General features: G+C 44.4%; 1 protein-coding gene across 1 annotated transcript in view; it reads left to right on the forward strand.

Annotated features, from left to right (window-relative positions):
• The first annotated feature begins 216 nt into the window (after positions 1–216).
• MYZAP (myocardial zonula adherens protein) overlaps positions 217–25,271 on the forward strand; it is a 97,416-nt gene continuing 72,361 nt past the window's right edge. Inside the window, exons 1-2 of the mRNA XM_054041419.1 lie at positions 217–410; positions 8,495–8,584. Coding sequence (XP_053897394.1) covers positions 327–410; positions 8,495–8,584 — 174 coding nt within the window. The 5' untranslated portion in view covers positions 217–326. The remainder of the gene's footprint in view (positions 411–8,494; positions 8,585–25,271) is intronic.

Consider the following 25,271-nt stretch of genomic DNA (forward strand, 5'->3'; position numbering starts at 1 on the left):
TACACCCACAACTACCCCGTGCGCACACCTGCTGTGCACAGACCCACTCATGCCCCGTGGCACCTGTGCACACAGCTGCAGTACACACCAATGCCCCGAGCACACACACACACACACACACCCCTACGCTAACACGCCGGGCACACGCCCCGCGGCATTGCTGGCTAGACACCGGCCGAGCGATAAAACGCTGGTTGCCTGACGAGTCCGGGGAGCACCGTGCTCGTTCCGCCGGCCCCTCCCCGGGGCGTTGGCTGGAGCCGCACCTGCCGCCCCTGGCCGGAGCGCGGCCGCGAGTCAGTGAGAGGGGAAGGCGGCCAAGGAAGATGCTGCGCTACAGCTCCGCGCTCACCGTCACCGCCACCGTCCCCAGGCCGCCCGCCGGCGAGAGCGGCCCCGGCAAGAAGCGGGTGAGTCACCCGGGAGCCCTCTCCCCGCTGCGGCCCCTCAGCCTGCCCAGCTCGGCCGCGGGGTCCGCCCCGGGCTGCTTCCCGTGCGGTGCTGCTGACCCCGAGCTGGGGGAGAAGCCGGGCCTGGGGCCGCTCCTCGGGATAACTGTGCCACTGGCACTGAGCAGGCACCGGGTGGGTCAGACTCCGTCTGTGGCATGGTGCGGGGGCTGCCCCCCGCTTGGCTTAGCTGGGATTTCGGGTAGAGCTGGGTGCATGGCCTTAAACTCGCCTTTGCTTAGGGAACTTTCTGCTGTTTCACCCTCATCCCACCTCAATCGGCTGCCCAAATCCTGACTCTCCAATAACCGCGAGCCCTAGAGTGTGGGGTCCGGTTAGCAACCCCAGGCTCGGCCAGCGCTGGCGCTGAGGAATGCAGAGACTACAGGCATTCTGCTCTCTGGAGAGCGCAACTGAAGTCCACGACTCTCTTCTTCTTCCCCATTCGCTAAAGGAGTTTTTACAATGTAGGGCAAAAGTCCAATTCCCCATTTCTATTCCGTGTAGCTAGCAGGCTTAGACAAAGACTACAGAAGAGAGCAAATGACAGAAAGAAGTGTGATTTGGTTTAATGGACATAATTTAATAAGGCTTGTTTTTAAAGGGCAGAACATATATTTGCCCAGCAGTGTTTGGCCTCTAGCTATACATGGTTAGAGGAAGATGTAGTTTACTAATGATTTCCTTTTTGACTAGAGGAAAAATGTGCGAAAATATATTTTAATCCACGGCAAAGACTAGAGCTGTAAAAGAAAGCGTATTGGTCTCAAGAGAAACACCCACTGTGCCCCAGATCCTCAAAGGTATTTAGGAGTATAACTCCCTTTGAGGATCTGGACCTGTGCTTTTCTTTTTTATGTTATGTTTTTTTCAAAATTAATGTTTCTACTTTAGAGAGAGAACACACTTGACAGCAAGATCAAGGTTGACAATGCACAATTTCCAAGAACAGTTCAAAGAAAATATTGCAGGATACTGCAAAATAATGGTGTGTGTTGTGTTTTTGTTTTAATCTTAGTTTAGTTAATTAGTTAATTAGTTTAGAGCACAAACTTTCCCTCTCTGTATTTTGGCAGACTTCTCTCCCCCTGCCCCCATCTGTGCTTCATCTTTGTTTCTGTTCCAATCTAAAACAGGGTCAAATTTTGTGGGCTCTACAATGAGGTTTTCTTTTACTAGTCATAATATTGTGGCTCTAGTTTTTCCAGGAGGGGAGGTGTGCCATTCTGTGTGTGGTTGTTTGTAAACATCCAGCTGGATTTAAAGAATCAAGGACTTTCACATTCAGATGACTACAGATTAAGGATGCTTAAATGAATGCCTTAGATGATGTAGCTAGCTATTTAAAAGGCTCATTTAAACCCATGAGTCTTTTAAATAGAACAATATTTAAATATGTTGGAATGTTTCACAATCAAGATAAGATCAGTAATGATGATGTATGAATCTGCTTGGCAACTCTTCTAAATGTTGTTAAAATTCTGGCAGATATAGTGACAAGAATGTTCCCACGCCCACCCTACTTTAAATAGCTTTTTCAGTAGTATAACAACAAATGTTGTTATCATGAGAGGACACACATTCTTTACCTGCTGTAGTGGCAATAAAAACAACAAGGATCAGGTGATGAGCTTGTCATTACAAACCAGTGTTGTGTGACTGTAATGTTTTTAGAGAGACAAGGTGGGTGAGGTAATGGGTATGTCTACACTACAGACCTTACAGCAGCACAGCTGTACGGTCTCCTGTGTAGCCGCTCTATGCCAATGGGAGAGACCTCTCCTGCTGGCATCATTAAACCACCCTCAACGAGTGGCAGTAGCTATATCGGTGGTAAATGCTCTCCCAGTGACATAGGGCTGTCCTCACCGGTGCTTTTGACAGTGAAACTTATGTCGGTCAGGGGGGTGTTTTTTCACACCTTTGGTCAATAAAGGTTTTGCTGACAAAAGTGCTAGTGTAGGCAAAGCTGATATCTTTTAATGGACCAACTTCTGTTGATGAGAGAGATAAGCTTTTGAGCTTACACAGAGCTCTTCTTCAAGTCTGTACTGTTTTTGGAATACATAATAGTTCTCTGTTCATCTAACAGCAACACCCACCTGTTCATCAGAGGAAAACAAAACCAGTGAGGAATGTTATCATGACACCTGTTGCATACAGTAACCAGTGAGACTGGTGAAGTTGCTGTAACAAAGTCATCTGCCTTTGTATGCTGGGAGCCAGTTAACTCTCTGAATTCACTCTTCATCACAAATATAAGGAGAACACAAACTTAGACTCATGGTGGGTGAGAAGCAAAGTTGTTAAAACTGAAAATTAGAAAGCTTTGAAAACTGCAATTATTATTATAGTAATAATAAGGAAATTAGATATTTTAATGGAGAGTTACATAGTATAATGTGGCCTTATTTCCTAATTCTTTAGAATAAAGTGATTCTCATCCTCACTATTCATAATAAGTTTCATGTTTGATATCTTTCTTCTAAACAGGTTAATAGAGAGAGTATATTTTAGAATACAAGTTTTTTTTTTTTTTTTTTTTTTAACAATCTACTCTAGCACACATTACAGGACAAAGGAAACATACGTAGTTCTGGTAGTTTGTAAGAATACAGTACCTTTTTCTAGTGGGAATAACAGAATTAATTTGCAAGTAAAACTCTTTAGAATAGTACCTTTCTCTTTTGTAGTGAAATGTTAGCTCCCAAACATGGTTATTGAAACAAGGAAATGAAAACACTTAGAATAACAAATTAAGTAAAATTACACCCAAGACAAGATGTCCTAGTCCCATCTATCACAGGAAAATGTGATATCATCAATCATATTATTTTAGAGATGAATCTAAGATGGCTATAATTACATTTTTTCCACAGATTGTCTGTCAGTTGTCCCTTATCACCAGATTAATCTTTTTGCACTGACTGAAATTAGAGACTTGTTTCTTGTCTTGTCTTCAGAAGTTTAGAATAACTTCCGACCCCATGCAGAGTGAGTGGTTCTTAAGCTTCAACCATTAAGTAAAGATTAAATATATAATGCTATGGAGGCAAGCAGCAGGCAATTACTCGACAAAATTCCAGTCCCCAAACCACTTGAGTGCCAGAAGCAATTGTATCTTTGCTGGCATAATTGAAAACCTCTCCAGCTTTTTGATCCCACACCCTCTAAAGTCAGTGGGAATTTTGCCATTTTCAGTAGCTGGGTCAATATTGAGCATCTTACTCCAGTGGGAGCAGTATGGAGATTTTAGGATAGGACAGATTATCAATAGACAAATATTAATTATTTTGCTTAAAAAAAATATCATTTTGGTCATTCTAACCCTATTGCTGGCATTCTGGCTCTACATATTTCACTAGTATTTTTCTTTTTTTAAAAAAAAGTCTGCAGAACATTTGTCAAAATAATCGTTCAGGGTTTGCATCAGTTACTCTTACTTGTGTAAAGCAGACCCCTGCTTATTCAAGGAGTATGCTGCTCAATGTGAATAAGGATTGTGGAAGTGGGGCCCTATATATTTTTTAATATACTCTAAAATTTTAAACTAACCTTCAGTGTTTTCTTTTTAAATTCTATATTGCAACAAACTATCATTGGTGATAACCTACTAGCTTCTTAGAAGCTGATAAGCATGTCTCCAATTGTTAACTTCCATTCCATTTGGCAAACTAATGTTAAGAGCTGGAGTGAACCAGTCTTTGCTTCCCTGTGTGTGCATCAGTTTCACAGATGACATCCAGAGTAGCTCTGGGAATGTCGCTCATGGGTTGGTGGTTATCACAGAGTAAACAGTGGGCACATAGTATTGGTCAAATTGGGATTACTTTAATCATTGAGTAGTTTCTTAAAACTGTGGTCACTGCTAATTATAAAGTTTATAAGTTATGGATTTTTTTTTAGATTGTTCCTGATTCTTTATAAAACCAAAGTTACACCCCTACATCTACCAGGAGTTCAGTAATAGCATGATACGATCAATGTAATTCTAACCTGTTGTTGATGACCTGGAGGTAGATGGGCCAGTGCTTCCAGTCCCTAACTTGGCTGCCTACTCAGAGTATGTCTAAGCTACAAGCTCTACAGCAACACAGTACTTGTTATAACAACTGAAAGGGTCTTTCCACATAACCCCAGTGTTTCTGTCCATTTCTTCTTCAGCTCAGTGATATTTCTCCCCCCTTCACCCAGCACTTAGGTCAGTCTCTCCCTAGTCTTTATCTGAGGTACCCCGTCCTTTTCTGAGGAATTTCTGCAACCATCCCTACAGCTGAAGAGTGCTGGGGTTGATTCCCTCTGGAGCCCATCACAGTTGTTCCTTCTTTTGGCCAATAAATTTGCGAACAAATGATGCAAAGCACTACCTCCCTAAGAGGCAACATCAGCTGAGGATCTGGCTGCATGTGTATGTAGCTGTGTGAAAAATCTTTCAATTACATTTTCTATTAAAATTGAATGGAGAGTTGGTTCAATGCTTTGTGGCATCTGGGATCCCAAGTGAAATTTGTGTGAGTATATACCCAATCTGTTTTATGGCACCATGCAGCTACTTCTTTCGTGTGCCCCTTGAGACAAACCCTCAGGCTGGTGTTCCTCCAAAAGGCTAGTGACTGGTTCTGTTTGAAAATGTGTGCTTGTTTTCTGTGGCATTTGCAGAGATGTTGGGATTGGTGCATGGGTTCTGATTTAATTGGGGATTTATGGTGATTGTGAAAGTCTGAGTACAGTCCTGTTTGGTAAAATTCCATTTCTGCAGGGTGATGACGTGCAGTTTCTTCATCTATGTCTCCTAAAGGGTCTGTAGAATTTGATGGAGGATCCCAGTCTTGTCAACTGACAAACTCTACAACAGTCTGGCCTTTAGTATTCTGTGAGCATTACAAGCTGAAATGCGAAACAGTAAAGTTTGTTTCACTTTGCTGCTTGCAGTACTCATGGCAGAAATACTGATGAAAATATGATCTCCTGGAGTGTGTGTGCATATGCGTACTGCTATGAGGCTGAGGGGATAGAGAAGTGAAGGGCAAAGAAAAGAAGGGCTCCTAGGTGTTATGGTAAGATAAATACAGTAATGTTTTGGGGGGATAATAGAGAATGAAGTATGAAAAGGGTGCTACATTGAATTTTTTTTAAACTTAAAGAAAAAGAGGGGAGGAGAAAGAAAAATATAAATACCAAAGTGGAATGGTCTCAGCCAACCAAAGAGCCAATGAAAGAACCAGTCAAAGAGCTGGGGATGCTGTACATTTGCTAACCCTAATTTATTACTCTTCCCAGTTACTCAGTTTCCTGCACTCTGATTGTGGGTCTGCATAATTATTGTTTGGGTGCAGTAACCAAATAGCATGTGAATCCCATTACCTGTACTCTGTCAGACAGTCACTGTTCACTAATCAGTGTACGGGGACTTGTACAATTTCAGTATGATTACTGACAAATAACTGTACTGTGAATATTTAAATCAACTTCTATAATCTCTCTATGCTCACTGGCGCCTGTGTTGAATGCCAAGCTCTTTGCCTGTTTCAAAGATGGTGTATGCTTCTGTTTCTCGTTCTCTTGTCAGTGAACAAGAAAAATAGCTAAAATCAAAGAAATACAGGTTGTCAGATCACTGAAAGGGAGATTGCATTCAATGCTGTCTGGTCCAGTTCTGCTCCCACTGAAATCAGTGGGAGCAAGATTTGGCCTCCTTTCTTTCATCACCTTCCCTTGCAACCCCCTAAATTCCCTTGTCTTCCCTTGTTGTCCTACAAGTTAGGAAGGTGCTTGTCTCCACAAGAACAATCATAAATGTTTGTCTTTGTTTGCTTATATTGGAAGACTGCCAACCTCTCCCTTCTGGTTCATGCTTGTAAACAAATATGTATTAGGGAGAAGAACCTTGCTAAGTTGATGGGAGGAAAGAACAGTGGAAAGTGAAAATTAAAGGGATGGGGGAAAAAGGGGTGAGAAGAAGTGTATAATGGGCTTCCTGATAATCGTATTTTGTGCCAATAAACTCCAAAGTCAAGGAGTTCAGTAGCGTAGCATATGGTTATTAACTTATAAACAGGAAGTGCCCTAAAATTCTCTGTTATAATGGCTGAAAGGAAGAATCTGGAATTCTCTTCTAATGACAGTTTCAGATACCACCTAATCAATGTCAAAAGCCAGTGTATGTGGACACAGTCAAGGTTGTATTCATCATTAAAAATAAATCACATTGTTTATTATAATTCCTTTGGAAACTGGAAATTAAAATGTTTCCTTACCAAATTTAACATCCTCCATCACATACACTTTGGCTTCTTGTTGTAGGTTTGGTATTGAATGCTGATTAATGGCATTGAGCTCTTTTTGTGTTTTAAAAAATATATATATAAATTTTGCAAATGGATCTAAAGATCTAAATCAGTGATACTCGGACTGAGGCTCGCTTGCGAGCCACAAGCGGCTATTTAATGTGTCTCCTGCAGCTCTTTGCAGCACATGATGATATAAAACACTGTGATTTAATTATTAACCAATCAGGATGTTTTTACAATATTATTAATCAACTGTAGTTGATAAAATAATACATGGTCAGTCATTTTGCTGAGAGCAAAAACTAAATATTTCCCGTCATACTGTTGAAATATGAATATATAGCACTATAGTAAATTAAACAATGAATTCACGCTACGGTGTCTCTTCTGGGTAATGTTGATTGCTAATTTGGCTCCTGAACCACTGAGGTCTGAGTATCACTGATCTAAATGGATCTAAAGGGCCTTGAAAGTGAAGACAAGTAGCTTATGTTCATAGTGACAGAGCATGGGGGGTTAATGGAGGGATGCAAAGAGGGATGAAATGGTCAAAGCAACAGTCTGGGAAAATGATCTGTGCAGCAGCAATTTCAGTGGATATGAGTGAAACAGGATTGCATTTGTCAATGCTAGAGAAAAGGATGTTGCAGTAATTGAGGCATGAGGGCCTGGAGGAACATTTTAGCTGTGTGGATGGATAGGAAAGGCTGTATCTTAGACATGTTATGCACAAAGAATTGTGAAGAATTAGACATAGAGGTCAGAGTTCAAGATGATACCCACATTATGGGCCTGAGTGACAGGTAGGACTGTAGTGGTGTCCATAGTGGCTGAGAGAGAGGGGGAGGATTTTTTAGGGGGAAATTTAAGAGCTCTCTTTTAGCCGTGTTGAGCTTGAGCTGACAGCTAGACATCCACAAGGAGATGTCAGAGAGAGTGTCTGGGATTTTAGTTTGAACAGAGTGTTTTGCATTTCAGCAGTTTGATTCCTAAGCAATAGATACCTTCTTGCTTTTTATTGTAGCACCTAAAGGCTCCAGCCAAGACTGGGGCCCTGTCATGCTAGGCACTGAACAAACTCGTAGTAAAAGACAGCCCCTGCCTCAAAGAGCTTACAATCTAAACAGACAACAAAGGGAAACAATGTGAGGGGAAAACAGTATTATTAACCCCATTTCACCAAAGAGGAAGTGGTTTTTCCAAGGTCACGTAGGAAGAGGGACCTTGATTACACTTTTTTATGAAAGAGTTTATGAACTTTTAGCCATGTTCATAATTTACCCATGTGATTAATCTCATTGAATTCAGTGGAACTAAATTCATGAGTGTTTCCAGGATCAAGCTATTGGTATGTCCTCAACATAAAAACAGGGTCTGTTCTAGAAAGCATTTTGTGTTCTTGGATACTGAATCTCCCATTTTAAAGATCAAAGATGTGCCAAATTGCAATCAAAGCAGAGAAACTGAAGAAAACTATTTTCAGTGTTAGTGTATTTCAATTCTCAATGTCATTTGGGTGAACATAGCAAAACCCCATTTCAGTCAACAGCATGTTATTATTTCAGGTATGTAATGTTCTCCTTGAATTAGTTCTTGCCAGCTAAAAAACCCAGCCATTAAAAAGTAACTTTTTCCATTGTTTGTGGCATGGATGAAAACTCGAAAGCTAGTACATCTTATTTTACAGAGGAGTCTATTAAAATGATTTTGCTTAGCATTCTTAAAACTGAAAGAAAACCTTTGTTTCCTTTCTAGATGAATGTCTGTAGATTACGCCTAACAGTGCCACCTGATGAAGGCTCATTTTCTGAACAAGGAGCAAATAAACTGGAAAGAACAAAAAAAGTAAGTGCATTGCATGTAGGCTGGCATTTACCAGCATGCAATTGGTAACAATCAGAATGTGTTAGTTTCTGTGGAAGGGATGAAACAGAGATTAATATTGATGGGAATTTCAACATCTTTGCAAATTTAAGAAAAGAAAATTGATATTTCACATAAAAGTTATATCGTGCCCAAAACTGAGGTATGGGTGAGCTCTGAAGTTGGGGGCAGCAAAATTGTGCCTGGAGATAAAAGGGTTAGAACAGCTTTGCAGCACATAGGCTCTAGGTGATGGACAGCTGAGGTACTTTCAAGATTTTATTATTTAATATTTGTAACAGGGGCCCAAATCAAAATCAGGGCCCCATTGTGTTAGGTACCATACTAGTGCATGCAAAGACAAGATCCTTGTCTCAAAGAGTTTAGCATCTTAGGGTTTGATCCTGCAAAGTCTTAAACGTATGAATGTCCCCACTGGTTTCAGTGGGACTACTTGTGTGTAAAGTTATGCACATGCTTAAGTTTTTGCAAGATTGGGGCTTTAAAAATGTGTATTTGAACTGGCCTTCCTATGACCTTTGAAGAAAAAAAAAAGTGAAGTGCAAGTTGTTAACTATATTACCCAGAGGAGATAGACCAATACTGATGGGGGAAAATACAAAAGAAGGAAATCAAGGTTCTTCTGGAAAGAAAATAGTATGAGAGCAGTGTGGTGAGAAAGAGACAAAGGGTCCAGTTCTGTTCCTACAGAAGCAGTGGCAAAACTTTGTGAGTTTAGGGGTGCAAGACCAAGCTGTAAGGGCCAGATTTTTACAGTTATTTAGGCACCTAAACACGTTTTTAAAAAGTACTTGGCGCCACATTTTTAGTGCCATAAATATATTTATCCTGTCTTAAGCCAGGATTAAAAAGGAAAGCTGGGCATCTTTTACTATTTGACCACATGAACACTTTAATAAACCAAACTGAAACAAGAAATCAGCAGAATAATGCTTGAATTGTGATGCGGCACTAGGATCACCTCAAAAACCAACTACTTAATAGTATCTCTAAATTAACGTAACTGTAGCCTGATTCAGCAAGAGACAAATGTTTCCCTACTTTCAATTTTGTTCAAAATTGTCAAAATATAAGGGGTTTATCAAATATCAGTTGAGCAAAGATACAGGCTTGGATTCTTACTTACTAAGCCCCTTGACATCACTCTGGTGCTGTTAAAGGGGTCTTAAAGTGGCTATAAGTGTGACTTACACTCACTCGAAGATGGGTTAGTGTCAATTAGAATCAAACCCATAATATTTAAACTGAGTAGTTGTAGCATGTGGAATACTTTTTGCCATTTTAAATCCTCTCCTCATTTGTATCTGATACCCAAGGAATTTCTACTAATTAATTAGGGCAATGGATGTAAGGTCCACCCACATTAAGAGTAGTTCTAGTTTGTTTTTGAGCAGGATATATGTTAACTGTAGTATGTAGGAAACAATAATGAAAAGAAGTGTCAGGGGCCCATGAATGATCAGAGCTGAGACAGTTTTTATTTCTGACAGTCTTTTTCACTGGAGGGCCTTGAATTTAAAGGAAGCAAATGAGATTTCCCACCTTCTCCCTCTACAACTGTAAATTCAAATTGCAAATTTAACACAAATTGAGGCTGTCAGTTTTATACCAGAGAATGTATTAAGGGGGAGCAACTGTATTAATCCTCTGTATAGTCTAGAAGGCAAAGTGGTAAGTTTGTTTACTCATATTCCTAAGACACTGGATTCTTCCTACATATTGTTTTATGATTTATATTAGTTAAGTTCAGAATTATCTACCAGCTGTGTGATCTTATTGCATTGAGTTATAACAGTCTGATAGTTTTTCAAAGGTAAGTAATTCTTGTCAATAATAATTGATAATATTCAAGAGTATATATCTAGTTGGCAGTGGGCATTGCAATTAAATATTTAAAAACATGAGGAGCATTTTACACCTCATGCCATCAGATTGTATCTGGTGGCCATTGTAGATAGATAAATGCATATCACCATATAAACAAACAACTGCAACAGATTATTGACTGTGAATCGATTTTCACCTAATACCTTCAAGAGAATTTTGTAATTTATTACTGATGGATTTTATTGTCACTGTAATGATTGCTTGTATAAACCCTATCTGGTTGCATATTAACTGGGAATGCAGACAGGGCTCTATTTATTCTTTTTTTAAAATTTTATTTGAAGAATGATAAGATACTTTTATATATCTCAAGATATCATGATCAAATATCTGAGATGATCCTCCCATATTGGACTGACTCAACTTTATTCTTAAAGTGTCTTACAAACATTAACTAATCCTCAGAACGCCTTTGTGAGACAGGGAACTATAGCCTTTTATAAATGGGGGATAATAGAGACAGGAGTTAGGTGACTGTTCAGTTTGCAGGCTTGCATTTAACAATTTAACAATTAAAGTATGCAAATACAGCTGTGCAGTGCCAAGAACCGAAAGGAACAGCATGATAGTCACTGGACAGCAAAGCTGTATGAGCACAATGTTGTATTGTCTTTAAATACTGGATATTGTGAAAAAACATTCAGAAAAATACTAGTGTTGGATATGAAAGTAAGGCAGCTTTTGTCGACAAAATAGGGGAGGTGTACACACTACAATGCCACTTTTACTGACAAAATTCTCCTGTTTGGCAACAAAATAAAATCACTTCGATGAGAGGCATGGAGCTTTTTGCGGCAAAGTTTTTGTCGACAAAATGTCAGTGTGGACACCGTGCTTGGTTTTGTCACTGTAATTGGCCTCCAGGAGGTCCCACAATGCCCATCCTGACTGCTCAGGTCAGCAGTTCGAACGGTCCGCTGCCCTGCAGCTAGGTAAACAAGCATCCATCCCTCCATCTTTAAAGGCCATTTTTGAAATTCCACTTCCTGTTTGCTCAGTGTGGAGAGCTCACATCACAGTCTCCCAGCTGACCATGGTGACTCCATGGGTCAAATGGTCTCCCGTTTGGACCACAGTTGGAGCAGTTGGATCTGCTGAGTATATGGGGAGAGGAGACTGTCCAGTCCCAGCTCCGCTCCAGCTGAAGGAATTTCAACACCTATGGGCAGATTTCTTATGGCTTGTGCAATAAGAGCTACGATCGGGACACTGCGCAGTTCCGGGTGAAGATAAAGGAGCTGAGGCAGGTCTACCATAAGGTGAGGGAGGCAAACAGTTGCTCAAGTGTTGCAGCTGAAGACCTGCTGCTTCTATAAGGAGCTGGACGCCATCCCCCCCGGGGACCCCATCTCCACTGCCAAGAGCCCTGTGGATCCTTCGACAGGGCTGGAGGTGGTGAACAGTGGACCTAACCCTGAGGACGAAGTCATGGACGTAGAGGTGGAGTTGGAGGATGATGTGGAGCCCATGGCAGGGTTATCTGGTGGTGCTGCAAATCAGGAACTCTTCTCCATGCAGGAGGTGTCTAGCTAGTCCCAGCACTCCGTCTCCGGCGAGCAAGATGCTGGAGAGCAGACTCCTGGTAAGTGATCTTTTTCAGCTGATGCCGCTCGCTTATTTGACATATAGGTGTCCTTGTATCCTGTAGAAGTGGGTGAAGGGATAGAAATGTGGAAGACAAGTGTGTTTGAGTGTGTTTCTCATTCCCTGTGCAGCTAAGCAGTGTGATGGAACAGTCTGTTGAGGCACACTGAGATTTCATAGGAATCTTCCAGAGAGATTGCTAGGAAACTTTCCTGAAGGTATTTGCCAATTCTCTGTCGAAGGTTCTTTGGCAGAGCTGCTTTGTTCCTTTCCCTGTGGTAGGAAACTTTCCCGGGCCAATCGACAATCACTGGTGCAGGGACCAAAGTGGCACACAGGCAAACAGCATAGTAGCCAGATCTGAAGCTGCATGCATGAAGTAGATGCTGTTGTACTTAAAGTACTGCACAGGATCTTTTCAGGGGGAATAAGGCAAAATGCCACATTTATTAGTAATACATGTATTCATTAACACTGTATTATATGCATATAATATATTACACTTACACTCACACACACACACACAAACCCATTCCGTCTTGTTGTTACCAATTAGTTGCTCCCCTTAACTTCACTGGCCAGGTGAGTTAGATGGGGGAGGGGGTGGAGCCGGGCTTCTGCCGATCCGGATCGATGCTCCCATGTTGACAAGACGAGACCCGGGGTCCTCTGCAAGACACCTCACTTTTATAGCAGCTTTCCTTTTATGCAAATCTATACTGGATTCAAACTCTGTGTCTGTGTCCATTGGTCCTTTGTGCTGCTTTCTTTTGAGTGTTGTCCCAATGCTGCAAAGAGGGTGTTTCCAAAAGAATGTGCTTGCTTCTAACCCCCGAGGCCGTCAGTATGTCTGCTTGTCTTTAATGAGCCCACTTGACACGTTTTATTGTCCTTGGGTCTGGCTCCCAGCCCCTCTCCAACAGTTGAGGCTGTCTGGAGGTGCTGCCTTCCATGCCTTCCTCATTCACACCTCACTCATTCAACAGGGCAATTGATTAAGAGTGGGGGAGTGGGGGGAGAGCTCTTGTTCTACTGCTAGCAAACAGAAATTTTTCTTCTATCTTATTCTATCCTTAGGGGCTATAATATTATACCAAGGGCAATGCAAAGTTTCTAAATGAAGCTTTGATACAAAGTCCCATGAAAACAGAGGTCACACGTGGGTAGACCCACCACAAGGTTATATGAAGAGGCACAATGTAAAGTCATATGAAAATTATCAGAGATTGATCTACATTGTCCCCCTTTTGACCTCTCAAGAACAATTCTTGAGTGGTCACCATATAAATCTTTTATATTTGTTGCAAACAAACCAAACAATTATAACCAGGTGAATATAACTAAAACCATTACAATTGACTAAACACCAGATATAACATAAACACAAATGCAAACAATTATAATTATAATAATTGGACTTAAACTAACATTCAGTTGCTAAAATGTTGTAGAATTCCCTATTTTTAACAGTTGTTCTCAGAGGTTTCTGGGGACCTGAAAGATGGGGCCCTACAATTATGGGCCAAGGTCTTACAGGTTATGGGGGCCCAAGAATTACCCTTTAGGGCTTGGGGAAATAGAACCAGAGTGCATAGAGGAAAGTGTGGAATTAATAATAATACAAGCAAATGTAACTAACAATACAAATGTATCAAGAACAAAAATCAACAACAAAATGATTATTAGAGAACCTAACAAAACAAAATAACCCTGATGCACTGGGGACCCAAGTCTTTTGGATACAAGGGGTGATTGATAAGTTGGATGGAGATGGGGGAAGTAGAGAGAGGAAAAGACATTTACCCTGTCTAGTGTAGTATCCCCTTTCATTCTGGACTTAATGCTAACACAGGACACCACTAGAGACAGACACAGAACATGCAACACAGAACACTGAACACAGACTTTGTCATGACACTATAACCATGGTATTTTATAACTCTTCAGCTGGTACCAGCTCTCCTGATGTTCTGGTTCAGAGCCTGAAAGATAGAAGCTTGGAAATAAATTAGCACAGTGCTTCCACCATGGCAGAACCTGCTTAGTCCCTGCCACAGTGTGTTTGGTACTTGGGGCTGCACAAATGCTAATTAAGTGGTGCATTTTTTGTGAGTATAAATCCTCCCTTTCTCTCAGTAAAAGGGCGTTAACACTTCATCTAGAAAAAAATTTCTATTTTAAAATCTCCAGCCATTTTGCCATGGCCTGGAGATCTGAGGCAGAAGCAGGCACTATTGTTAACTGTTTCAATGGCATTTTGGCCCTGGGAGGAGGAATTTACCCAAATATCCCCCTTCCCAATCTCCAGAGGGGTCCCAAAGGTCTGCCCCCCTTCTGGGGTCTCAAATGTTTCTTCTCCTGATGTTACTGCTGCTGTAAGATTTGAGAGTGCTGTTTTAACTCTCTGTACCCAACCTGTTTTTAGTTTCTTTATCTGTTGCTTGCCTGGGCCCGATCCTGCTTTTTTTAATAAACAGTTTCTTTCCATGGGCACAAGCCTTGTTCCACTACCAATTTAGCAAGGAGGGTGGGTTTTTTAACTAGCCCCCACCCTTCCTGGTTCCGTTTCTTAAACATTTTCTTCTAAATTGTGAAATTACCACAATATTACTTACAAAAAACAAAACAAAACAAACAAACATAAACCACACTACACTGCCCAAACTCCTATATCCTTCAGAGTTTGGTTTAACAGAACAAGATTTGTATCTTATGTTTTTAACCCACTCTGGGCCAGAGGGAGAGACGCTAAGCCTCCCTCTGTATTACTCGGTCTGCTACCACCGAGGGTTCATACACCAATTATACAAATCCTTCCCCGGATCAGAGTGAGAAACACTAAGTTCTCCTCTTTAGCTCAGTCTTGCTACGGCTGAGGGTGTATGTACCTCTATTACACAATTTAAACCTAAACTCCTATATCCTTCAGAGTTTGGTTAATTAACTGAAAGTTTACGCTCTTTTTCCTATAGTGCCAGGCTTGCTAAAGCTGGCGGTGTGCACACCAGTTTTGTAATAACTGTGGATTCTATGCTTGCTGCCCCTTTCGCATTCTCCACCAAAATGTTGTACTTAAAGTACTGCACAGGATCTTTTCAGGGGGAATAAGGCAAAATGCCACATTTATTAGTAATACATGTATTCATTAACACTGTATTATATGCATATAATATATTACACTTACACTCACACACACACACACACACAAACCCATTCCGTCTTGTTGTTACCAATTAGTTGCTCCCCTTAACTTCACTGGCCAGGTGAGTTAGATGGGGGAGGGGGTGGAGCCGGGCTTCTGCCGATCCGGATCGATGCTCCCATGTTGACAAGACGAGACCCGGGGTCCTCTGCAAGACACCTCACTTTTATAGCAGCTTTCCTCTTATGCAAATCTATACTGGATTCAAACTCTGTGTCTGTGTCCATTGGTCCTTTGTGCTGCTTTCTTTTGAGTGTTGTCCCAATGCTGCAAAGAGGGTGTTTCCAAAAGAAGGTGCTTGCTTCTAACCCCCGAGGCCGTCAGTATGTCTGCTTGTCTTTAATGAGCCCACTTGACACGTTTTATTGTCCTTGGGTCTGGCTCCCAGCCCCTCTCCAACAGTTGAGGTTGTCTGGAGGTGCTGCCTTCCATGCCTTCCTCATTCACACCTCACTCATTCAACAGGGCAATTGATTAAGAGTGGGGGAGTGGGGGGAGAGCTCTTGTTCTACTGCTAGCAAACAGAAATTTTTCTTCTATCTTATTCTATCCTTAGGGGCTATAATATTATACCAAGGGCAATGCAAAGTTTCTAAATGAAGCTTTGATACAAAGTCCCATGAAAACAGAGGTCACACGTGGGTAGACCCACCACAAGGTTATATGAAGAGGCACAATGTAAAGTCATATGAAAATTATCAGAGATTGATCTACAATGCACCCTTGTTTACCATCAGGAGTGAGATATCTGCTTCAGTGATCCCCACCTGTGGAAAATGGTGGCAGAATTTACACTATTGTCCCTACTCGCCTCCAGTGATCACCTTAAAAAAGAGCTTAGATCCTTTGCCCCATCTTGAATGCCCAACCCCCCACCTCCGGGCCAAACTCACCATGTTTAGAGTATTCACCAAGCTGTTGCTTGCCAGGGACAGTGAGAAACAATTCATATGTGAAAAGAGATGTATTTTAACGTAATGATTTAGTGCTGCGCATGCACTAACAATCATGCTTCTGTGTATTATTGTTTCTTGTGTTTATGCAGATGTGGCCTTCAGGGGAACCACCTACACACTGGCGGAGCGCCTCCATCCGATAAGGAAGTGACCAAGGTGGAGCAAGGAGAACATGTTCTGCGGGGTGCTCCAATCATCTGAGGCAGAAAAAAGAGAACACAGGGAGAGAAATGGAAAGATGGGATAGAAAGGAGAGTGTGGAGCACATTCAAAAGGCCCATGAGCAGATGATAAGTTATGGAGAAGCAAACAGAGATGCTGAAGTTCCTCATCATACTTCAGTCAGAACGGATGCGTGCTCACGTTCCCTTCCCCCCCGCCTCCCCCGCAGCCAACACAGAACTGTTTTCCATGTCCTCTCCAAACTCCTCCCACACATTCCTTCCAACTTTTTGGAACATCTCACTCCACCCCTTTGGACAGCTTCCAAAATGAAAGCTGGACTTGAGCACAGCTATGAGAGCATCCACTGCCTTGCATTGCTAACTCCCTTCCCACCAAGCCTTTTGAATATGTTAATTGGTATTTAATAAAAACAAAATCTCTGAAAGATAACCAGTCTTTATTTGTGTCCCACATGTAGTGATAGCTGCTGGTAGTAAAACATATGCATGCAGTTTAATCATTTGCTTATGGTAAATCCCACTCAGGAAACATCACAAGTGTTAGGCAAAATAAGAAAACTCAAAATAATGAACAGATTAGTGAACAGAAATATACATTACTGGTTCTCATTATCAGAATGTTGCCTCAAAGCCTCCCTGATTCGAATTGCCATCTGTTGTGCCCTTCTAATATCCCTGGTATCAGGCTGCTCAAAATCAGCAGCCAGGTGATCTGCCTCTGCGCTCTACCCCTGGTCAAACTTTTCACCCTTCTCCTCGCAAAGATTAGGTAGAAGGTAGCTATGACTATGGGAATGTTTTCCTCACTTAGATCTAATCTGCCATAAAGATGCACTTTTAATCTGCCAAATATATATATTTCATGGTCATTCTGCACCTACTCAGCCTGTTGGTGAAGTGCTTCTGGCTGCTGTCCAGGTTTCCCTTGTAAGGCTTCATGAGCCATGGGAGTAAGGGGTATGCTGGATCTCCCAGGATCACCGTGGGCATTTCAACATCGCCCTCTTTCCTCCCCTCCCCCCGCAAATCTTCTGGTTTGGAACGAAAGTCCCTGCTTGCAGCTTTCTTTACAGGCCAGTGTTCCTGAAGATACGTGCGCCATGTACCTTCCCGGACCAGCCTGCGTTGATGTGGATCACCATGGGCATTTCACTGACAAGAGCCTGCAATACCATAGAGAAGTACCTCTTTCTATTGATGCACTCTGTTGCTAGATGGTTCAGGGCCAAAATTGGAATATGCATTCCATCTATTGCCCCTCCACAATTAGGGAATTCCATTGCTGCAACGCCATCCACTGGTTCACACACATTGTCAAGAGTCTCAGTACTTTGTAGCAGGATGTGATTAATGGTCCTGTTCACTCTCATGTTAACGTGACACCCATGATCGACTTCCAAACTGATTCACGACCGACTGGTAGCAGACTGGAGTCGCCAGTTTCCACTCTGTGATCTCCATGCACTTCTCCACCGAGAGGGCAGCTCTCATTTTGGTGTCCTTGTACTGTAGTGCTGGGGTGAGCTCCGCACATAGTTCCAGGAAGGTGGCTTTCCACATCTAAAAGTTCTGTAGCCACTGTTCATCATCCCACCACTCAGTGTTTGTTTCCTGAGCTCAAAAGCTCAGGAGTCCACTGTGTGCAGCTGCTCCGTGAATGCCAAAAGTTAATCTGGTGTTTCTTTCCATGGCACACAGCAGGTCACACAACTCTGATTCCTGTTCAGATTGGGAGCTTGTGATATAATGCATGACCATCCACGATGTGTTCATAACAGTGACCACAACAGGAGCAGTGCAGGATCCATCCTTTCACACCGAGATGGCGGGCGCATAGTAAACAGAGGCCAATGAAAAATGTCACAAAATGCAGTTGGAAGACCATGGAATGCTGGGACGGAAATAATGCATCATGGGATGTTGAACCTGCCCCCATGATGTGCTGCGATCCACTCCGCCTTCCCACAAGTCCTAGCTGCAGAAATGGGATAGCTACCCACAATGCTAGAGCACCAACTGTGGACGTGCTCTGATGACAGAGGGAGTGTAGTGTGAACATGCAATAACAATCTTGTTTATAGCGCTTTTTGATCGCCAACAAACTTCTGTTGGCAAAACTCTATAGTGTAGACAAGACCTTATTTTGAGCACTTACTGAATTTTATACCCATCTTTGTTCCATACTGTAGCATCTAAGGGTTTGTCTTTACTGCAGTTAGTACACTCAACTTGCTCCACTCAAGCCTACTGAGAGTGATCACACTGCAAAACAATACCTTCACAGAGGCTATGTCTACACAGTAATGTACACCGAGTGGGACTTAAGTCAGCTGACCTGTGGCAAGGAATCCTGGGCTTGACCATCTACATTGCATTTTTAATCCAACATCTCAGTGACAGGGAGCCACCTCCTCCCTGTCAACTTTGCTCCCTGTTCGGGGCAAGCTCTACACAGCAGTGAGGAGGAGTCAGAGCCGCTGCTGCGGGAGGAGCTGAAAGGGGTAGCATGCTTGGCCAGATAGTAATGGCGCTCCCTGGCTGCATGCTCCTCTGCTGCCAGGAACTCTGGGATACGCAGGAGCACTTCTAGGACCCAAGTCAAGCTGAAGCCATATGCACACAGGAAACCAATAGGACTCAGACCATAGGTCCCAACTTACTATGGGCTCAGACCCTCCAGCCCTGAAGGGTCTTGGCCTGTGTACCCTCTAAGCCGCGCAGCCTCCCAGGAGTGATTCAAGTGCCGCGCACTTGATTAGCAGAGCACGTCTGGCAGTGTGTGTTCAGATGCCCCTCCCCGCTGCTGTTTTGCAGCCACGTTGCTCATGCAGCTGCTCCTGGGACCCTCCTGCTGGCTGTGCAAAGTGGGGGGGAGGAGGATGCTGATGTCAGGGTGTCCCCTTCCCCCCTCACCCCTGTACCCCATCACCACAGAGCAGGGGAGAGGGGACAGGGCTCAGGACTCAGAGCAGGAGAGAGTGCTGCGATCTGAGGTCTCAACGAGCCTTCTGGGTGGTGTGAGTGCCTTAAAGAGACAGCACATGGTGTCTCAGAGACTTCTCCAGCAGCCAGTGTGCGTGTGCATGCACGCGTGCTCTCTCTCTCTCTCTCTCCCCCTCCCTTGCCCGTGTCCCCCAATCTCTGCAGAGCCGGGGAGAGGGGACAGGGCTCAGGAGCAGAAGAGCTTTTCAGTGAGTGCTTTAAAGAGACAGTGCACAGTGTCTCTCAGAAACTTCCTCAGCAGCCAGCACATACACTGTGTGTGTGTGCAATTTTACTCTTTCAAAGTGTGTTATTTTAGTTTTTTGACTGGTCTGTGCATTTCATAATTTTTATTTCTCTGACACTTAAATTTAATTCTTTGAGTAGTGAGATCTAAAATGCCTAACCTGTCCTGGCTGGAGTAATTATACCTATAGTAACTTTTTAAAAATATATTTTTAAATTTTTTGTTTCTACTAGTGGCGCACATCACCACGGTGCACATAACAAAATTTATTCTGCACATGGATGGAAAAAAATAGAGGGAACATTGCCTGGGACCCTGGGAATGAGCCCTAGGTTAGCACATTTGCTGTGTGGATACAAGGTGGAGGTTAGATTGATCCTGGACTTAAATTGCTGTGTAAACATACCCAGAGTGATTGGATTAGTAGTTGATGACTTGTTGTAATTCAAGATACTGCATTCCCATTCTAACTTGCATGAGCTTCAAGCACCATTTAAATTGAGCTAGAGATTTTTGTGTGGACTGTAGTCAGGTTAGGTGCAAAACTCAAGTTACAGCTCAAGCTAACAATGCAGTGAGAAGGCCTAAGAACCTGTGATTAGTTTAAGGTTGACTCATCCCTCTATGCAATTTGCAAATATCCCCACATGGGCCAAATTGAGGAGATAATTGGTTAGGGACTGGATGACTAAACAACTAACAAGGTGATTCAGCTCATCAGCTGGGACATTTAAAAAAACAGGAAGAGAGGGGCAAAGGCTGGAAGGAAGGGCGAAGAAGATCAGGATCTCAAAAGTGAGACAATCACCCCTCGGTCAAGGAGTACATTGAAGATTGGGTAAAGCCTTATGGTGATGGAACATGAAACTGCATGAGACATAAATAAAATATGCTATTGTGAACTTAAGAGTGTGTGAGGACTGCTTGCAAAGAGAAAGGGTGAGGTCGCATGCCCTGTGACACTGCCCTACTCTGATCTATGAAGCTCCACCTGACCGTTGAACCACATGTAACTCTTGTGGAGTCTACAGATCTGATTTGGAGCTCTTAGAGCAAACACAACAGTTGCATCAGCAGAATGCTTTCCATGTGACAAGGCAACAGAAATATTGATGAGCAAATGGATAATTCCCAGGTTCCCTTCCCATCTCTGCCAGCTGCTTGGGAATGATAAGTGTTAGAGGGGTAGTATTGTGTCAAAGGCAGTGCCAGAGAGTTATAAAAATACCGTAGGATGGCACTGGGTTGTAGACTTCTCTACCTGATACTCCTTTAATAAGAAGTGGTTTTGAGTTGCACTAATATGATCTCATGATGTGTCTCTGACTATTTTTGGGTTTTTGCACCTCCTTTGGATGAGACATAGACTCTCCAGGGTTGAGCACCACTAAAGTAGACTTTGTGATGCACTTTGAGATCTACTGATGACAAGCAGTATGTAATAGCTAGGTACTACTAGGCTACAGTATATGTTATAAAATCAGCTACTTCACTGGTAGATAAATATGTGATAGTTTTTGCTAATTGTGGTACTCTTTGAATTTTCAACAGTTCCTGGAAATGGTATAGAATCATAGAAGTTAACTTGTATATTTCTTTCAGTCTATATTTAATATAGGCTGCATTTCAAGAAATAATGCTTGAAGAGATATGTATTTGCACATTTTCCATATCAATAATGCATTTAAAAATATAATGTAGCATCTGCAAAGGAGGCTGAATGTAACATGAGTTTCATGAACACCAAAGTAATATCAAGAAAAATAATAATCTCTCATCACAGTAGAGCAATGTTGGCTGATGGAATAGATATATTAAAGATGCTATTCTTCTTTACAGGAAATCTGTAACTTAATCAACTGTGTGAACATTATCACTGTCCTATATCATTGGTAACTTGTATTATAAACAAAAGGGAGACAGAACTGATATAGCAGATACTCTGATAGCTCTGGGAATAGGAAGAAATAAGAAACATATCTTAACTACTTTTACTAGCTACCAAAGGAATTGATTTGAGATATTACAGGTAATTAACAATTAGGTTTTGCTAAAACTTTTAAGTTCTTATTTACCCCACCCACCCCTACATGATTCTGTTGTTGTTGTGTATCCAAACCAGTGGTTCTCAACCTGTGGTCCATGTGACATCCTCAGGGCCACATAGGTAGCATTGGATGCAGCCAACAATGATAAATAGGTTGAGAACCACTGATCCAAACACACCAAGATGTGTCTTAATCATTAAATTAGATGGGTTTACTCTTTTTTAAAAAAGGATGCCTAGAGTGTACTTTGAGCTCTTGTTTAGGAGGAATGTGGAGTGATAAGAATGTCTTGAATGTATCTTTTGATTTTAAAATGGAATATTGGATATGGATTGGGGGAAAATCTCTCCTTGGCACGTGTTTCTTATTGTACATGTAGATTAATAGGCATCATGCCTGCCTATAAAAGAGGAAGCAAAAAGCAGTACTTATGCTTTGAGGAGAACTTTATTGCACCTTGTCACGGAGTATTGGGGGACTCAGGGCCCTGCACCCCCGGCTTCCTGCGATTCACCATGACTCTCAGCCAGCCAGTAAAGCAGAAGGTTTATTTGGATGACAGGAATACAGTCCAAGACAGGTCTTGCAGGCACAGACAACAGGGCCCCCCTCAGTTAGGTCCAGCTTGGGGTCCCAGGGCATGCCAGCCCACCCCCCTTTGGGGGGTCAGAGCCATCTCTGCCTCCCAGCCATCTCTCCAGCCTCCCTCCAGCCTGCTTCCAGCCCTCTGCCTTCAGCGACCCCTCCCACAGCCTTTGTTCAGTTTCCCGGGCTAAGGAGTCGCCTCGCCTTCAACCCCTTCCTGGGTTCTCATGTTACACACTCAGGTATGCGCCCTCGGGCAGATCCCATCCTGCAATGCAGACTATCCCAGCACACTCTCCTGTCAGCATTCACAGACCACAGTGAGAACAGGCCCAGTTCTTCACATCTCTCCCCCCTTCGAGACCGAACTGAGCGGGGCCACTTTAGCCAGTGACCCGGGGAAGTTCGAACCTACCCCCGTTCCCCTGGATGCCCCCGCATCCCTCCCATTCCTTGGTGAGAATTACACCAGGCCCCTCCAGTTTCACGCTCCCCCTTAGGTTGGGGGTGCTTGATGGCACTCGCAGTTCGCATGTGGGAAGGTTTATGCGGCCTGCGCCCTTTTCCCACCCCCATACCTCTGGGGCTCCAACTGGGCTGTGGTCTTCTCCCAGCGCTCCAGTCTGGAGGTCTGTGCTTTGGGCTCTCTTGGTTTAGAGCCGCCCTTTTTACCTTGGCCACCCTCCGAAAAGGCTCCTCTATGCTGGGCAAGGGTCCTAAAGCTGTTTTCCCCTTGTCCCAGGCCTTCCTCCCCCTCTGACAGGGGTCACAGGATCCGCAGTACTGTCGGACAGTAACAAAGACCCCAGGCCAGTAAAAGCTCCGTAGCAGCCTCTGCTGGGTACGCCAGGTTCCCTGGTGCCCTGAGAGGGGAATGTCATGGGCCCGGCACAGCAGCTGGCGGCGATACTTCTGGGGTACCACCAGCTGCCTCCTGATCCCCCCTGACTCCATTTTCCCTGGGGGAGCCCATTCTCGGTACAGGAACCCCTTCTCCCACAGGAATCTTTTCCGGCCACCTCGTCCCATGGTCTGTACCGCATTGAGGTCGGCCAGGTCCCTTATCTTCCGCAAGGAGGGATCTCTCTGTAACTCGGCCTGGAACTCAGCAGCTGGGACAGGGATGGCCACCTGCTCTTTCTCGCCTGCTGGGTCCGAAGCTGCAGCCTCCCTGAGCCGCGTCCCTGGGCGTTCCCTCCCCACCAGGTTAGGGTCCCGCGCCTCAGGCAAGGCACCCCCCCCAAGGCCAGGGCGCAGTGCCCCTCGCCGGCTCTGACCGCGGGTCACAACTAAAGCGGTCTGGGGGCTGCTGGGCCAGTCCTCTAGGTCCCCCCCCATCAACACCTCGGTGGGCAAATGGTGGTGCACTCCCACGTCCTTGGGGCCCTCCTTGGCCCCCCATTTCAGGTGTACCCTCGCTACGGGAACCTTGAATGGGGTCCCGCCCACCCCGGTCAGGGTCAGGAAGGTGTTGGGCACCACCCGATCTGGGGCCACCACCTCGGGCCGGGCCAGTGTCACCTCTGCGCCCATGTCCCAGTAACCATAAACTTCCTTCCCATCCACCTCCAGGGGAACAAGGCACTCGCTCCGCAGGGACAGCCCCGCGCCAACCCTGTAAACGGAGAACTTTGAATCCGGAGCATCTGGCCCCCCAGAGAAGCTAGCCTGGGGCTCTCCTCCCTCCTTAGCAGGTGGTACCCTGCCAGCTCCCCTTCCCTGGGAATGCTGCCTCTCGCCGGGCTGGGTCTCTACCCAGTCAACCCTCTGTGGGTTCGGCCTGCTCAGTCTGTCCCTGAGCCTGGGGCACTGGGCCCGTATGTGGCCCTTTTGGCCACAGTGGTAGCAGCCCATGTCCCATGGGTCCCCTTGAGTGGGTCGGATGGTCCTGATGCCGGATGTTCCCCTCTGATGGGGTTTTTCTGTATTTTCCCACGGGGAGGTCCCATGGTGACTCTCTCTCTGCGTTGTGGTGGGATTGCTCCTTTGGGACTCCTCCCTTTTATCTCCTGACCGGCTCTTTACGAACTCATCGGCCAGCCGGCCTGCCTGTCGCGGGTTCTCTGGCTTTCTGTCCACCAACCACAGCCTCAGGTCAGATGGGCACCGCTCATACAGTTGCTCCAGTACCAGCAGTTTGACCAGGTCCTCCTTCGTCTGGGCCCCATCAGCCCACTTGCTGGCGTATCCTTCCATGCGGGCGGCTAGTTGTAGATATGAGATCTCAGGGGTTTTATCCTGACTCCGGAACCTTTCCCGGTACATCTCAGGAGTCAGCCCAAACTCTCGTAGCAGGGCCTTTTTGAATAGTTCGTAGTCCCCTTTCTCTGCCTCTTCCAGTTGGCGGTACAATGCCACGGCTTTGGGGTCCAGTAAGGGGGTAAGGACCCGGAGTCTGTCCGCGGGATCAACCCGGTGCAGCTCGCAGGCCGTCTCAAAGGCCTCCAGGAAGTCATCCATGTCCTCCCCCTCCTTGTATGGGGCCATGATGCACTTATCAAAGCTCCGTGCAATCCTGGGTCCCCCCTCACTCACCGCAGCCGGGGGTTCGCTGCCCTTCAATCTCGCCAGTTCCAGTTCATGCTGACGCTGTCTCTCATTCTCCTGTCTCTGTCTCTCATTCTCCTCCCATTCATGCTGTCTCTGTCTCTCTTCACGCTGATGCTGTCTCTCTTTCTCCTCCCGTTCACGCTGATGCTGTCTCTCTTTCTCCTCCCGTTCACGCTGATGCTGTCTCTCTTTCTCCTCCTGTTCACGCTGACGCTGTCTCTCTTCATGCTGTCTCTGTTGTTCACGATCCTCCAGCTCCCTCAGTTTTAGCTCTTTCTCCCATTCCAGCCAATTCCGCTCCCCGGATGCCGAACGTCGCCGGGAGGATCCTCTGCTGGCCGGCGGCCTTCGCCGGGGGGACCCCCTGCTGGCCGGGGGGGTCACGGCGCCTTCGGTATTTGCTGGGCTCCTCCCCACCCTTC

Source organism: Malaclemys terrapin, chromosome 10, assembly GCF_027887155.1.
Source record: "Malaclemys terrapin pileata isolate rMalTer1 chromosome 10, rMalTer1.hap1, whole genome shotgun sequence".
NCBI lineage: Eukaryota > Metazoa > Chordata > Testudines > Emydidae > Malaclemys > Malaclemys terrapin.